The sequence below is a fragment of the Battus philenor genome, unplaced genomic scaffold (assembly GCF_028537555.1).
Source record: "Battus philenor isolate CCGP_79_NKW_IND1 unplaced genomic scaffold, ilBatPhil1.0.hap1 SCAF_29, whole genome shotgun sequence".
NCBI lineage: Eukaryota > Metazoa > Arthropoda > Insecta > Lepidoptera > Papilionidae > Battus > Battus philenor.
In genome coordinates this window covers 3000786-3015457 of record NW_027181692.1, presented here as the reverse complement: position 1 = coordinate 3015457, position 14672 = coordinate 3000786, and the positions used below count along the sequence as shown (strand labels likewise).

The 14672-nt window shown below is 41.4% G+C and overlaps 1 protein-coding gene across 1 annotated transcript; it reads left to right on the top strand.

Annotated features, from left to right (window-relative positions):
• The first annotated feature begins 47 nt into the window (after window positions 1–47).
• On the top strand, window positions 48–13755 carry LOC137926403 (phenoloxidase-activating factor 2-like). Its single transcript, XM_068770005.1, has 7 exons — window positions 48–173; window positions 1471–1564; window positions 7910–8010; window positions 9716–9954; window positions 11812–11996; window positions 12759–12923; window positions 13505–13755. The coding sequence occupies exons 1-7, from the start codon at window positions 106–108 to the stop codon at window positions 13661–13663; spliced, it is 1011 nt and encodes a 336-aa protein (XP_068626106.1). The 5' UTR covers window positions 48–105; the 3' UTR covers window positions 13664–13755.
• Window positions 13756–14672: the final 917 nt, after the last annotated feature.

Below are 14672 nucleotides of genomic sequence, written 5' to 3'. Positions count from 1 at the left end.
GTGCAGTATCTAGTTTATGTTTCTCGGGTAATTTTTTTAATAGGTGACTCTCCTCCGCCGCCTGGTGGGACCTTCGCCGCTTCCATCCCAAAGTGTCTGACCGCAATGGGAGGGGAGGGACAGTGCACAGTGCCCGGAGGGTGCAAGATCCTCCTCTCTCCTCTAAAGAGTAGGTAAGCAATCAAAAACTTTCCTATCACGTATATTTTACAACCCGACTTCTATTCGGGCCAAGACAAAATCCTGAAAATCTTTTTTATTGATATATACTTGGGTAGATATAATGCGTTTATTTATAAAAATTAGTAACTTTAATTGTATAGTTTTAACGATAGACGAAATAACATAAAATATCTTATTAGATTTGAAAACCATACCGTCTAGTTAAGGAACAGCATTACATGGAACTTCTACGTGCGTTTTGATAGTTGCAATATGTGTTTTGCGAGAAACGCTTTCGTTGAATTTTAAAAAAGGTCCACAGGTAACCTTCGGCTTCAATGATTTAAATACTCGATTTCTGCACATGGCTTTTAACTTGTTTAATGATATATTATATTTAATATATAAAATTCTCGTGTCACGGTGTTCGAACTTGAACTCCTCCGAAACGGCTTGACCGATTTTTACCAAATTTTATATTCGTGTTCAGTATGTCTGAGAATCGGCTACTATCTATTTTCCATACCCCTAAGTGATAAGGGTGGTCCACCCCTAAATTTTATTTTTAATTTTTTAGACAATTTTTTTGGTTTTTATTTTATTATGATACAGCATACAAAAATACATACAAACCTAAATTTTCACCCCTCTACGATCAACCCTTATTTTACATTTGTTAATTAAAAACTTTAATTTTTTTTGCAAAACAACGTTTGCGGGATCAGCTAGTATCTGTTATGTAAAATAATCGTAACATAATTAATAATTTTTTACTTCATAGGTACTTTTATAAATAATGTAAATGTTTTGATATTATAAGATAGTATGATGTAAGTAAATAGGTACTATCAGTGTATGTGTTGAGATCCACTATCGTGGACCCCCATATCGGGGGCCCATGAAATGAAAATTTCATGGGCCCCCAAATTTTTATTTTTAGACCCCTTGCAGGTTGTCATAGACCCCTGGGGGTCGGCATAGACCACTTTAGGAATCACTGACTTAGACTATAGATATTTGTTATCTTTTTGAAGACCAAAATTAGGCTTTACGTGCTAATTTTTATTTCTTATATTTATCATGTGTCTGTCGGTATTCTTTATTAAAGATATTAAATTTTAACGCATATGCATAATATACTATACTATATAACTAACTTCTTTATAAATATATCTATCTACCTTTAGAGTCATATACAGCCTGTACTTCTTTTTCTCTCTTTAAAGTAAAGATTAAATTAATATCAGCGATACTGGCCAATAATAAAATATTGTAAGATAAAAATAGAATAATGGTCATATATTCCAGCGACAAGAGCAATTGCACCGTATCCAACGAGGTGTGCTGTGGCATCAATGATATCTCTCTCTCTGGTCCTGATGAAACACATGCTGTAACGCAGGTAAGAATCTTTTCTTAGGGAAAACTCCTTTTTTTCTTACGGAATATTTAATACAATAATACCTCGCTTTACGCGACCCCGTTATACGCGGTTTCACTATAACGCGAATTGTAAATTTCGCGCTCAAAAGCCTCGAATTACGCGAAAGAGTGCGTATAAATATAATGTAGTCATCAACTTCTCTATGGTGTCTTGACCATCTGTCAAACAATTAAAAACAGTTTTGGGTGTTATGAACAAAATAAGAGTATGTATTGCATAAAGTGTTTCTAGAATTAAAGTGATTGATTAAAATTATTTGTATTTTTTTGTAATAATTTTTGACTATGTTTAATCATAAACCTCATTATACGCGAATTTCAGTTAACGCGATTTTTTTGGAACGTATCCCTCGCGTAAAGCGGGGTATTACTGTATAACACTAAAACACCTCTGGAGAACGCTGGTAGCTCAGGGGTAAGGATTAACACTTGCGATAGTAGGTCGCGGATTCGAATCCCGAGATACAATTTTATAATTCAAACTGTATATATATGATTACTACTGCTCACAAAAAGTTTTCAGATGATGGACAGGAGCGTTTTATGCGTACCATAATACCACATTGCGATCGCCAACTCGCTTGCCAGACGTGGCGATATATATCCCTCCATTGATATCGTTTCATTCTGACTGGTTTCTGATGATGATGATGTTGTTAGCCTTGCGGGCTTTCACAACTTCGTCGGACTCAGGGCTCGCGGGTCGAAGACCCGCGAGCTAATATTTATATACTATCCTACTGCTGACTCTCGGCGCGTGTGTGCGCTGCAAGAGACTAGCTAGAGTTGCTGTGGCTTTCCTCCTTCGATGTTGGTGTTGGAGTCGGCGTCGGCTTTATCGGAGTTTTCGTCTTCATGTCTTCTGTGTTGATGATGATGGTGTTGTCTTCGTTTTCTTCTTCGATGTTTTCTTCTCGCTACTGTCTCTTGGCAGTAGCTATTCGGTGCGCCCTCTTCGTCGGGCGTGTCCTGGCCATCTTGAATGTGGTCTACTTGGTGGTGGCCCCCTCTGATGTTTTCAGGGGGCGTTTTTTAATGCCTTTCGGGGTCGGAGCGTCCTCGTCCGGCACTGCGTGGCGTGGCCTACGCTTTGTTGTCGTTGCGTGTGTGTCTGGTATGTAGTTGGCCGCTTGGACCACCAGACTGTTCGGATGATGTATGGCGTCATGGAAGTATCTCCTTGACGCCTCTCCAAAGTATTCTCTGATTGTGGGGAGGTCTAAGTCGCTGTGGAGGTCGACGTCCCTCTGGTATGGTGCCGCACCGGTTGCTTTCCGGATGAAGCGGTTTTGAATTACCTGCAGGCGATTCAATTTCAGCTCGCTGACATGAGCGAAGACTACGCTTGCGTAGGACAGTATAGGTCTTACGCAGGCTTTATAAATGTGAATTTTGTGCTTCAGCGAGAGTTTGCTGGAGGCACAGAGTAGAGGGTGGAGTTTACCCAATACGAAGGCTGCTTTGTTCCTCACGGTTTTGATGTGAGGTGAGAAGTTTAGTCGGGAGTCTAGGGTGACTCCTAGATACTTGACCGATGCTTTCCATGGGATTGGACGGTCGAAGAGGGTGATGTTGCCTAGTTTCCTTCTCTCAGGTACTGGCTTGAGTCTGCGCATCGGCTTTCTTTCGAATTTCCGGCCGAAGAGGACGGCTTCGCTTTTGTCCGGATTGATGTTGATTCTCCACTTCCGGAACCATTCGCCTAGGCGGTTGGCCGCGGTTTGGAGTCTGATCGTGATTCGGCCCTGATGCTTGTCTGTGTAGAACAGGGCCGTGTCGTCGGCGAACATAGCTAGTCCGACCTGGGGGTCTTTTGGTATGTCGCTGGTGTACAGCGAGAATAGGAGCGGTGAGAGGCAGGAGCCTTGTGGTACTCCTGCCAGGAGCGGTCTTTTGGAGGACCGGGCTCCTTCCACACGATATCTGAACGTGCGGTTCTTCAAGAAGGCTTGTATGGTGAGCACAAGCCTGTCGGGCACCTTGAGTTGATAGAGCTTATATATTAAGCCCTCGTGCCAGACTTTGTCGAACGCTTTCTCGACATCGAAGAAAAGTGCGCCGGTGAGGACGGGCTTTTTTGATCTTCCTTGACCTGACAGTATGTGTTCTGTCAGTCTGTGTACTTGGTGTACACATGAATGCTTCGGTCTGAACCCGAACTGTTCGTCCGGGATGAGGTTTTGACCGAATGCGAATTTCTTCAATCTTGATAGGATTATTCTCTCGTACACTTTTCCCATGGTGCAGAGGAGGCTGATGGGGCGGTAGCTGCTTGGCAGCTCTCGGGGCTTGGCTGGCTTGGGGATGCCGATGACGACCGCTTCTTTCCACTCGTCGGGGAAGGTGCAGCTGGCTAGCAGGACATTGAAAATACCTGCAAGCAGAGTTAGTAGCTGCCCGGGCAAGGCTCGGAGCACCCTATTGGTGATGCCGTCCGGCCCGGGTGCCTTATTAGGTTTGAGATCTGTTATGATCTCGGCGACTTCCTTTTCTGTCACTTCCGGTAATGCATCTCCCTCTGGGGGGAGTGCGGTTCTCCTACTTACTTCTGTGTTTACCAGATGTAAGTGAATAGGGTCGGTATAGTGCGTAGATGGTGTGCACTGGTTTTCTAGACTGTCGGCTAAACATTCGGCCTTTTCTGAGTCCTCGAAGGCGAGATCGGCATTGTTTGTCCTAACTAAGGGAGGGATGGTTGCGCAGTTGTCCATCTTCAGGCTTCTGGCCAGCCGCCAGAAAGCGTACTGCGACGGTTCCAGGTCCTGAAGCAGCGCATCCCACCTATCGTGTCTAAAGTCTGAGACGCGCGCTTTCACTTGCCTTTGTAGGCGGCGCAGTCTCTGTTTGTTAACCTGAGAAGGATGTTTGTCATGCTGCCTCATAACGGCATTCTTTTCCCTAATCAGCCTCCGAATGGAGCCTGGGAGAGCCCCGAGTCGGTGTTCCGATTCGGGTATCACCCTTGTGGCTTCTTCGATTGCCGATGAGAGGTGAGCTGTTAAGGATTTGATCGCTCGGCATGCTATGTCGGGCGTATCAATTACGTCTGGAATCTCATACTGGGATTTCGTGGCCTCGAGTTTGACCCCGAGGCTACGCCAGTTGACGACGGTTTTGGTCAGAGGGACCTCACCGCCGGACCGGCCCAGCTTCATGACTACTGGTCGGTGGTCAGATGTAAGATCTTGTACCACCTTTATAGCTGCTACTTCTAATGTTATGTTTTTAAGCAGCGCTATGTCTATTGTTGACGGCCGATGGGTGACTGAATGTGAGTACCTCGTCGGCTTATTTGGAGCGACTATGTCATAGTTAAGTGTCCCCGCTAGCTTGAAGAGCACCTTACCGTTCTGATTTTGACCTGATGCGTTCCAGGAGGTGTGTTTACTGTTGAGGTCACCTGCCAGAAGCACTGCTGGACCTAGATTCATAATGGATTCCAGGTCCGATTCTAATATTGGTTTCTTGCATTGTTGGTATGCAGACACAATTACTAGGGACTGATGGCCCGTCATTGCCACCTTGCAGATGGTGGCTTCTAAGTTGACTAAAGGGGGGGGTGTGATAGGCACACAGTGGAGTTTTCTTTTGTAATAGATCAGGGTGCCGCCTAATGGTCCGGTCAGCCTGTCCTGTCTAACTATTTCATAATTGGCTATCTTGGGATCGCGAGTTGCTGGTTTAAGAAATGTTTCTTGAATGAGCATGATGTCTACATCGTGCTCCCTAAGAAACAAGCCGATCTCGTCCCTCTGAGACTGGAGTCCGGCCGCGTTAAAGTACGCGACAGTAAGTGTTTTAGGTTTAGTCCTTTGTGTATTTGTACTACCCATTGTGGTTAGTTCTTGTGTTTAGTGCTCTGCTTTGAGAGCCCTGATTGTTGCGGCGTGTCTGATCGCCACCTCCATCCTTTCTTTCCACCCGCTAGCGGCGTGGAGGTCATTTGATAGCGCTAGGACGCTATCGATATCTATACGGTCCAAGAATCCCGTAAGGGACTCTAGTCCCGCACCTAAGTTTGTCATACCTGCCCTGGGGGTGGGTTTTCTTGCTGCTGGTGCTGGTAGTTGCGGCCTTGCGGCCGCCGCAGCTCGAGCTGACTGGGTTCCCGGCAGGGGTTTGGCCCATGCCGAGACTAGTGGAGCCGGTGCCGGGCGCAGCGGCGCTGGCGGTGGCTGGGTGGCGGTTGTGGTACCGCGTGGTTCCGGGCGGGGGCGGTGCTGGTAGCGCTGATTGCGCTTAGCACCCCCGCGGTGCCTGCGCGGAGCTTTGGAGCATCCGCGATAGTTCGCGGGATGTCCTTCAGCCTTACACAGGCAGCAGGTTGGTGGGTCGGCCGAGTTGGCCGGTCTATCGCACTTAATTGTGCTGTGATCTCCATCACATTTAACGCATCGGGGGCGGGCGTAACAGTTACGCGCCGAATGTCCGTAGAGTTGGCAGTTGTGGCACTGCCCTACCTGTCCTTTCCTATGCGGGGTTTCTATTTTAATGCCGCTGAGCTGGCACAACGTTTTTACGTTGTACACTTTTTTGCCCTCCGGAGAGAGCTCAATTGATGCCATCAACAAGGGGATGGGTTGTTTTGTCCTAGAATTGGACATCCTGTAGACACTCCTCGCCGGAATGCCTTGTGCCTTAAGGTCTTCGAAGGCCAGGCCTGCGTCAACCTCAAGAGGGATGCCTCTGATGACAACCCTTAGCTGTTTGTCCTCCGGGAGAGCATAGGTGTGGAACCCTATGTTCTGTGCCCTGAGGTGCTTTGTAAGTTTACGGTAGTCGTCTACCGTACCTATGTTGATAATGATACCCTGCTGGGTATTTTTTGCCTTAAGGCAAGAAATTTTATTTCTGGCTATCCATTTGGATAGCTCATCCCATTTGCCCTTCTCCTGAAGGATAATGGGCGGAGGGGGTTTGGGACCCCTGGGTGCCTGTGGTTCGATTTCTTGCGGAGCCTTGCGCTCCGTCTGGGCCACTTTCTTAGGCGGCGATGCGCCTGGGGATGGGAGGACCGAGGTGTCCTCGGTTTCGCTTTTTTTGAGCGCACGTTTGCGCTTTTTAGTAACGAGGGTGAAGCCCTCGTCACCTGTCGAGTTAACTTGTTCGACTTCCATGTCGGAGCCGCTGGACTCTGACTCTGAGGTCGTTTTGGACCTCCCGTAGGAGGTGGAGGGCCGGCCCTGTGGGGTCGGACGGGTCTCTGGCCTGTGTGCGGCCTTTGGGTTTTTATCCGGCACTGCTGTGCCGTCGTCGGTTTCGCTTCCTAGGAAGCGTTTATGCTTCGCTATGAAGCCTTCCCATAGCTTGGGGTGAGATTCCTGAAGGAAGAGGACTAGGTGCCTCCCTAGTTCCTCCATCTTGGTGCTGTTGGATGGTCGCGTCAGTTGGTTACTCCCCGCCTAGCGGCAGGGAGAGAGAGTCTTTCCTCCCTCGGTAGCCTGCTCGCTTGCGCGGCAGCCACCAACGGGAGGTAAGGGCGTCGAATTGGTCTCCCAAGGGAGACGAAATAATTGGTGTACTTACCCCACTGGAACCCAGCGGCGTTTTCCACCTCAGCGTGGCACGTGCACACTCACTCACTCGGGCGCTCTGAGCGCACCGTCGGCTGCGCGCACTTGCACTAGACACGACCGCCCGGCGGGCTGTCGTGTCGAACACTGATTTACACAACTACTCGTCGGTAACTTTGGCGGGCAGCATGGGCTGCCGGGGACATCGTTTCATTTATTTATTTATTTTTAATCGTTCCCCCAGTTTGATGTAAGACAAGGACGTTACAATTTCGGATAACAAGTTTTTCACACATATTTCATTTTGTCTTCTTCTTTTCTTCACAGTATTCCATCGTGCTTTTTCTTTCTTTCATTAATCATAAAATCTTTCACTCCAAAATTATTGTCATTCAACCATCGCCTTTCATCGTTCTTCTCCATTTCCAAAGTATCACAGATTACTTATCACATTACTGTATCCTAGTCTTATGCTTTGACTTTTATATCTAACATTTTATTATATTATACAACTAATTTATTATTATTCATCTTTAGGGCGTTTTATCTATTCTTAAATATTTTTTACATTCCTTATTTCTCTCAATTACCTCCTTTACTGTTTTTCTGCAGTACTTCAGAAATGGTTGACGACACTCGTCGTCGCTCAAAAGGGAGATAATGCTTCCACTGTCTATTTCCTTCTCTATTTTCTGATCATATTCCGTAGGTATTTTAAGGGGAGGCCATATCTTGCAAGAGGCGTCCAAAATTTTATTTTTTAATCATGTTACATTGTTAATTATTCACAGAAAAAAGGTTGCGGTTGGCGAAACGGTGATGATACCAGAATTTTGTCTGACAATGACAGCACCAGCTTTGCAGAGTTCCCCTGGGTGGTTGCAGTACTGACGTGAGTCATTTTTTATATCCATCATTATGTTTTATACAGGGTGATTTATTATAGGTGCAGAAGCTGGCATTGGGCCTGTATAGATGAAGAAAAATTTTTACGCATTTTTTTAAAACATGATATTAAATAATAATGATACTAAGCAATTTTATATATATATATATATATATATATATATATATATATATATATATATATATAAAGCTTATGTTAAAGTTCCTACTCTACTATCTGTCTATAATATTTCCCAAGCTATCTTGTCTTCTCTTGTTTTGTCTCAGCGGGTCATTTAGCGTCGTGGTTGGTCTTAATGAAACCAACCCGACTCCTCGAGAAATTGCACCAGATCCTTGATGTTGACAACGACTTCGGAAAGTCACCACGATCCGTGATGACTAGCCCTGTAGGGTGCTATTCCCGTACACCGAAGTAGTACTTGAGCAGCAATCTCGTCCTCCTCCAGGCACGCTCTGCACAAAGGACTGTCTATAACACCTTATATAAATAGATATTTGTTAAAAGACCATGATTGGTTAACATTCCTGCCACCAAAGGCAGTCAGGGTCGCGACAGCTGGAGCAAATCTTAAAGAGCCGGCAGCTTATGGTAGAATTGCCTCTTAGTTGTCGCCAATCCTCTTGGCTTCTCCATTGTTCTCTGTGTTGACTCCCAGTATGCTTTACTACTAGAGATCTGGCGTTACCCATTGGTAGTGGGATGAGGGGCTCCGGGCCAGCTCATCTGCAGCATCGTCGCTTCTGGAACCGCTATTACTTTTTATCTACTGTTGTGTAATAATGTTATTAATGCTATAAGCGTCTGTATATCAAAAGTTTTAATTATCTCCGAGTTACATGTATTTATAAAAAAATATATCAATTCTGTCAAATGCTTGACTCCTTGTTTGGTGCCAAAAATCATCAAAAACTCATCTGCTATCGTTCCACTACCACCGTAATTGCCTGATTTGGATTCCGTACGACTTGTGGCTATTCTGAATAATCAAAAGGCATGGATGCTGTTTTGAAACGGTTGTATAGATGAAAATCGATTTCAAGATCTTGAAGGCTATACCGGAAACAGACTATTCGGAAAGTTTCGATAACTGTTAAAAAACGTTCGCAAAGTATAATAATATATATTTTACATTCCATAAACAAATTCAACTTACTTTTTGATCACAGTAATACCTTTTTCTGGGCGCTACATTAAATTACTTACTCTGCTATGGGCGTTTAGTTTTATAGTACAAGCCTTTATGTAGTATTTCTTTATTATAATAAATGCAAGTAGTTTACTACTTATATAGGAAAAGGACCAATATATAGCTACTTCCGTCAATACTGCATTGGAGGAAGTACCTATATATTGGTCCTTTTCTTACTTATGATGGACTTCGGCAAAATAACGCCTGAATCCATTAGATATACTACTTTATATTAAGGATATTGTGAAAGAAGTCCAGAGGACTGAGATTTGCGAACGTAGGTCGCGAGTTCGATTCCAGAGAAACAATCTTATGTAATTCAAACTTATGCATTAATTATATAGGATTTCCACTGCTCACAAATAAGATTCAGAATATGGAAAGAAGAATCCTCTGCGTAACATTATACTACACTGCGATCTTTGGCTGACATGAATGAATGGATGTATGATAAATGATAAATAAAAGAAAAATTTCAAAAAAAAAAATTCTTTCCAGAATTCAAAATAAGGACCCCGACGATCCAACCAGCAGTAAGATATTCCTGTACACATGCGGCGGTGCACTGATCCATCCCCGGGTGGTGATGACCACAGCCCACCACGTGTACAAGAGCAACCTGACACTGAGGATAAGGGCCGGTGAATGGGACACTTCATCCACGGAAGAGGTCATACCTTACCAGGACAGGAATGTGGAGCGGGTCATTATACATGAAAAATTCAACACAGTGAGACGTAAGTTGCTTTTATTTATTAAAAAAAAAACTGCTTTTGATAAAGTGATATTTTTTTAATGGTCTTCGTTATTGGGGACCTCTCGTTCCCCTATCTTGTGTGAGATAGGGACTTATTTTTTTATTAATATATTCACACACTTTGAATATGTAAATAAATATATATATATATATATATATATATATGTATATATACATATATATATTTATATATATATGTATATATATATATATATATATATATGTATATATATATATATATATAATTTATTAAATAATAAATAAAATAAAATTGTAAACTAGAACTAGCATGTAGTGGCTGAGCATGAATTTAAGGATAACAGAATGGAAGTGAAAGACTGGGAAAACTGTAGAAAGAGTGAAGAAGAAAGAAAAATAATAAGAAATAAAGTGATATTGAATCGTCATAACTCTCTCTTATGACGAATTATATTTATATATATGTGTTCGTCTTGATCGTTTCAAGCACCCACTGCAAGGCATAGGTCTCCCCTAAAAATATCTATGGGGGATATATCATAATCGCCACGCTTAGCAGGCGGGTTTGCGATTCCAGTGTGGTATTATGGTACCCATAAGACGCTGCTGTCCATCCATTATTTCTGAGTAATTAATGCACAAAGAGTAAATTATATAAGATTAGATACAGAGGAATCAAATCCGCAATCTCGCAAGTTCCAGAACCCCACCATTGGGCTACCATTGCTCAAAATATAGCATATAGAATATATTACATTATATATAACTAATTAATATATATGTATAATATTTGGTTACCTACCTAACTGTTCACTGGTAGAGAATGGAGAATGTTAAATCCGACATCACACAAATAGTGAAAGGGTAAATAAATAAATAATCGTCTTTAACTGAGTAAGAAGAAGATCAATATTTAGCCACTTCCGCACATGCAGCGGTAGTCGTGCAACAAAGTGCATCGCCCGCCAGCCCGCTGATAAATGCGCATGCGGCAAACAATGCGAATTACACAACCGCCACCGTCAAATCACTCAACACGTGTTTCACCCCTCCACGGGACATCTTCAGGAGTTATGTTACACGGCATTTGGTTGACTTTGTTGCACGACTGCCACTGCATGTGCGGAAGTGGCTAAATATTGGTCCTTTTCTTACTTAGGATGGACTTCCGCAAGGTAACGCCTGATTCCATTAAATATTTAAGTCTTTAACTGAAATTTGAAATTCTTCATTTACAATAGACTAACAGGCACACATGAAATGTCATTATCTATACAGGTTGATTGTAAATAGGTGTAAAAAGTGAATTTGTGCTCATACGTCTAAAAGCATTATAGTTTTTGCGCTTATTTCGGAACACTCTGTGTAGAGTAATCACTCTGAAGTATGATACATTAGTTTATTTTTTAAAACGGATTGCGATAGGCCAGTATCATCTGGCAGTAATGTCTGCAGGTGCAGAAAGAAAACAATAATTAATTTTAATATGTAGTTAAACAAATTATGAAAATTCTTTTTCTTTTTATATATCATTAGGTTATTTATTTACCTTACATTAATTAACATCAAATGAGATGTATATATATATTATATAATATCCTTATTTCACTTAGTTTTATACAGTACATTAAATCAATACAATAATCTGATGATAAATAATTAACTTGTTAATAGATAGTTATTTATTAAATAATATTTACAAAAGCCTTTTTTTTTAAAAAAATTAATGTTAACCTAGCAAATGTGGTTTTATGACAAAAAATTTTTATTTTTTTTTAATTGATTTATGTTCTTCTGTAACATTGTAACTTGTGTTTGCGTTCTAAAAATGTGGAATAAAAATAAATATTGTCACCAGTGAACTTGCACTACGACATCGCTCTACTGGTGCTCAGTAATCCTCTGAACCTGGCACCGAACGTGAACCCCATCTGTCTGCCTCCACCCATGGAGTCTCCGGCCCGTGCGACACGCTGCATCTCATCAGGCTGGGGCAAAAACGACTTCGGTAAAGAAGGACGCTACCAGGTCATCCTGAAAAAGGTCAGTATAAGGACCTTCGGATCCAAGACCTGGTTGCTCAAGGTTACCCAAAGAGTAATGGAGCAGCACTACGAAATTGAGTGAGAGATGACGAGGTCCACAGAAGAACCAAGGTCGCTGAAGTAACTCGAAGCTTTGTTTCTTATATGAAGTAGGCGGGGCATTTCACAAAAATAGATCGCAATATCTAAAGTATTATTCTAAGACAATAATAAATATTGCAATTTTACAAGATTTTCAAGTAGCAATCTACACAGTAAATAACTTGCTGAAGTATTGTGTGATATTTTAGTTTCATGAATAAACTTAATTTCTCGCACAGTACTGATAAAATACCGCAAATCAAAAATATAATTCCTCCAACTCAACTGTCACACTTGAGATCAGGTATCGAAGACCAAATCCGGTCTCATGATCTTTGACAAAGGAATATACATCGATATCTTTGGAATTTAAATATACAGGTGATTGTTTTTAGGAGTAAAATCTGTAAAGATAAGTCTTCAGGTTTTACTCCAACATCCTACATCATATTTTCATTACGAGAGATGGTAATAAAATCGATTATTAAAACAAAAAAAACTTATTCGAAAAACCATGTAAAACGAGTACCGTGTAAATCTGGGGATAGGTGTATATTCACCCCTTCGAAGCTTTTATTCCTATATCCAATCATCCTGTGTAAATCTATGTTATAGCGATGGCCTTGATTATTCGTACCTGGTCTAGCAAGACCTGTAACCACATATCACACCTGGACAGGTGGAGTTACCAGTGGTAGATAAAGCAGCATGCCAGCGTTCGCTACGTCAAACCCGCCTCGGCGTGTTCTTCAAATTGCACTCCAGCTTCATGTGCGCTGGGGGGGAACCTGGACGGGACACCTGCAAAGGTGACGGGGGCTCTCCACTCGTCTGCCCGATTCCGGTACGTATATCTTTTAACTTCAAGCTACCCCTACTTCGCTATGAAAGCTACTCTAGTAAATACCCCTGATAACTTGGTATTTTGATAGTGACTTGGTGAAGTAGGGTTTTTTTTATTTTTGTTCTCTTCTTTCGCACGTCACATTATCTTTCGGTCGTTTCTTTCATTCCACAATTCTACTGTCTTTCCCTTTCGCTCTATATCGCCTTTCATTCATTCCTCATTTCTTTTTCAATTTTTCAAATTCATTTTCTTAAATTCTATTGTTATTGTATATCACCTTTTTACTTAGGTACTATAATTATTCTATATCACAGTATTATATTATTTTTGCTTTTATTTTGTCTTTATTAGTCCTATTTCTGAGGTACCTTGGTTGCCAGTATACGCTTTCTGCTTGGTGGTCAAGGCCACGGAAAGTCACCGCAAGATCGGTCATCGTAGCTATCTATCGGGGAAGCCAATGCGTGATACATGGCTTCCTGATGGCATTAACTTCAGACTGGGGAACCCATATCAATTTGAGCACTTTGTATATTTACACCTGGAAATATTAATGGAATTGTTTGTATATGTTCCAGAACCAAATGGGACGGTACATGGCGAGCGGTATTGTAGCGTGGGGTGTGGGTTGTGGTGAAGCAATACCAGCGGTGTACGTGGACGTCGCCAACATGAGGAGCTGGATAGACGACAAAGTCATCGGTCTCGGCTTCACCACAGCCGCATATACTTTTTAAAATACATATAGTGTATTAAATATATTACTATCTCTCACTATATTCCACTGTGTTGAGTAAAAGTCTAAATTATACATTCCGCTTAGAAAATTATACATGCAATTTATAAGTTGCATGAATATTTTCAAATGTTATACATATTTTTAAATTTAGCATTAAACCCGTATTTTATGTATATAGAAAAGAAACATGACAATTTTTTTATTATAAAATGAGACAAGGAAAAAAATTAGGCCGAATTTGATATATTTATACATTTATTAAAGTATATAAATAATTGTAATAAAATCAAACAATGTTCACTTGTGTTTTTATTTTTATTATTTTCAACGTAATACAACTTTGGTTCTAATATCACTAATAGGAACACTTAATATACTAAACAAAGATATCTAATAATTTATTTACATGTCTCTTAAGAATTTGACAGACAGACAAATTTTGTTGCATATTAAACTGAAGGTTCATATAATATCGACCGTTTGGTAATTTGTGGGTCCGAATCGGCGCCAAAAAAAAAAAAGGACAGATGCTTGAGCTATATGTGTGAACTTGTTTCTCCTGTGTATCTCCTCATTTTTGATTAATTAAGAAAAAATAAGTCATTTTTAAAATAGTTTTCTCTCAATGTAGTTTTTAAGGAATAGTTTTTTCTCAATTTTGAAAGTTTTTGGTCTTTGGTAAACCCTTCGACAAACAAACTTTTTAAAGACAGACGCAGGCCACTTCAAATTGGTTGTATTGGAAATTTATGAGAAAGGTCTATATCCATCAGTGGACATCATACGATTGAAATTAAGATAATGATTAAATAATAAATACGTAATACACACTAATTACAAAAATAGGTCAATCAGTGACGGAAATTTATAACTTCACCGATAGATGGCGCTGGTAACCGATTACACCGCGCTGTTTTAGTGTGGGTAGTCGTAAATGTTCACATTTCATTTTCAAACGTATGCACTTGGTGTTGATTTTATTTTGTAGCCTCTAACTTTACACCGAT

Excerpts from the sequence above, each read along its gene's own strand:
- LOC137926403 (XM_068770005.1), top strand. The coding sequence starts at position 106 with ATGGGAGGGGAGGGACAGTGCACAGTGCCCGGAGGGTGCAAGATCCTC. Across the intron at positions 174-1,470 it reads CTCTCTCCTCTAAAGAGTAG|CGACAAGAGCAATTGCACCG; the intron begins GTAAGCAATCAA and ends CATATATTCCAG. Across the intron at positions 12,924-13,504 it reads CACTCGTCTGCCCGATTCCG|AACCAAATGGGACGGTACAT; the intron begins GTACGTATATCT and ends TATATGTTCCAG.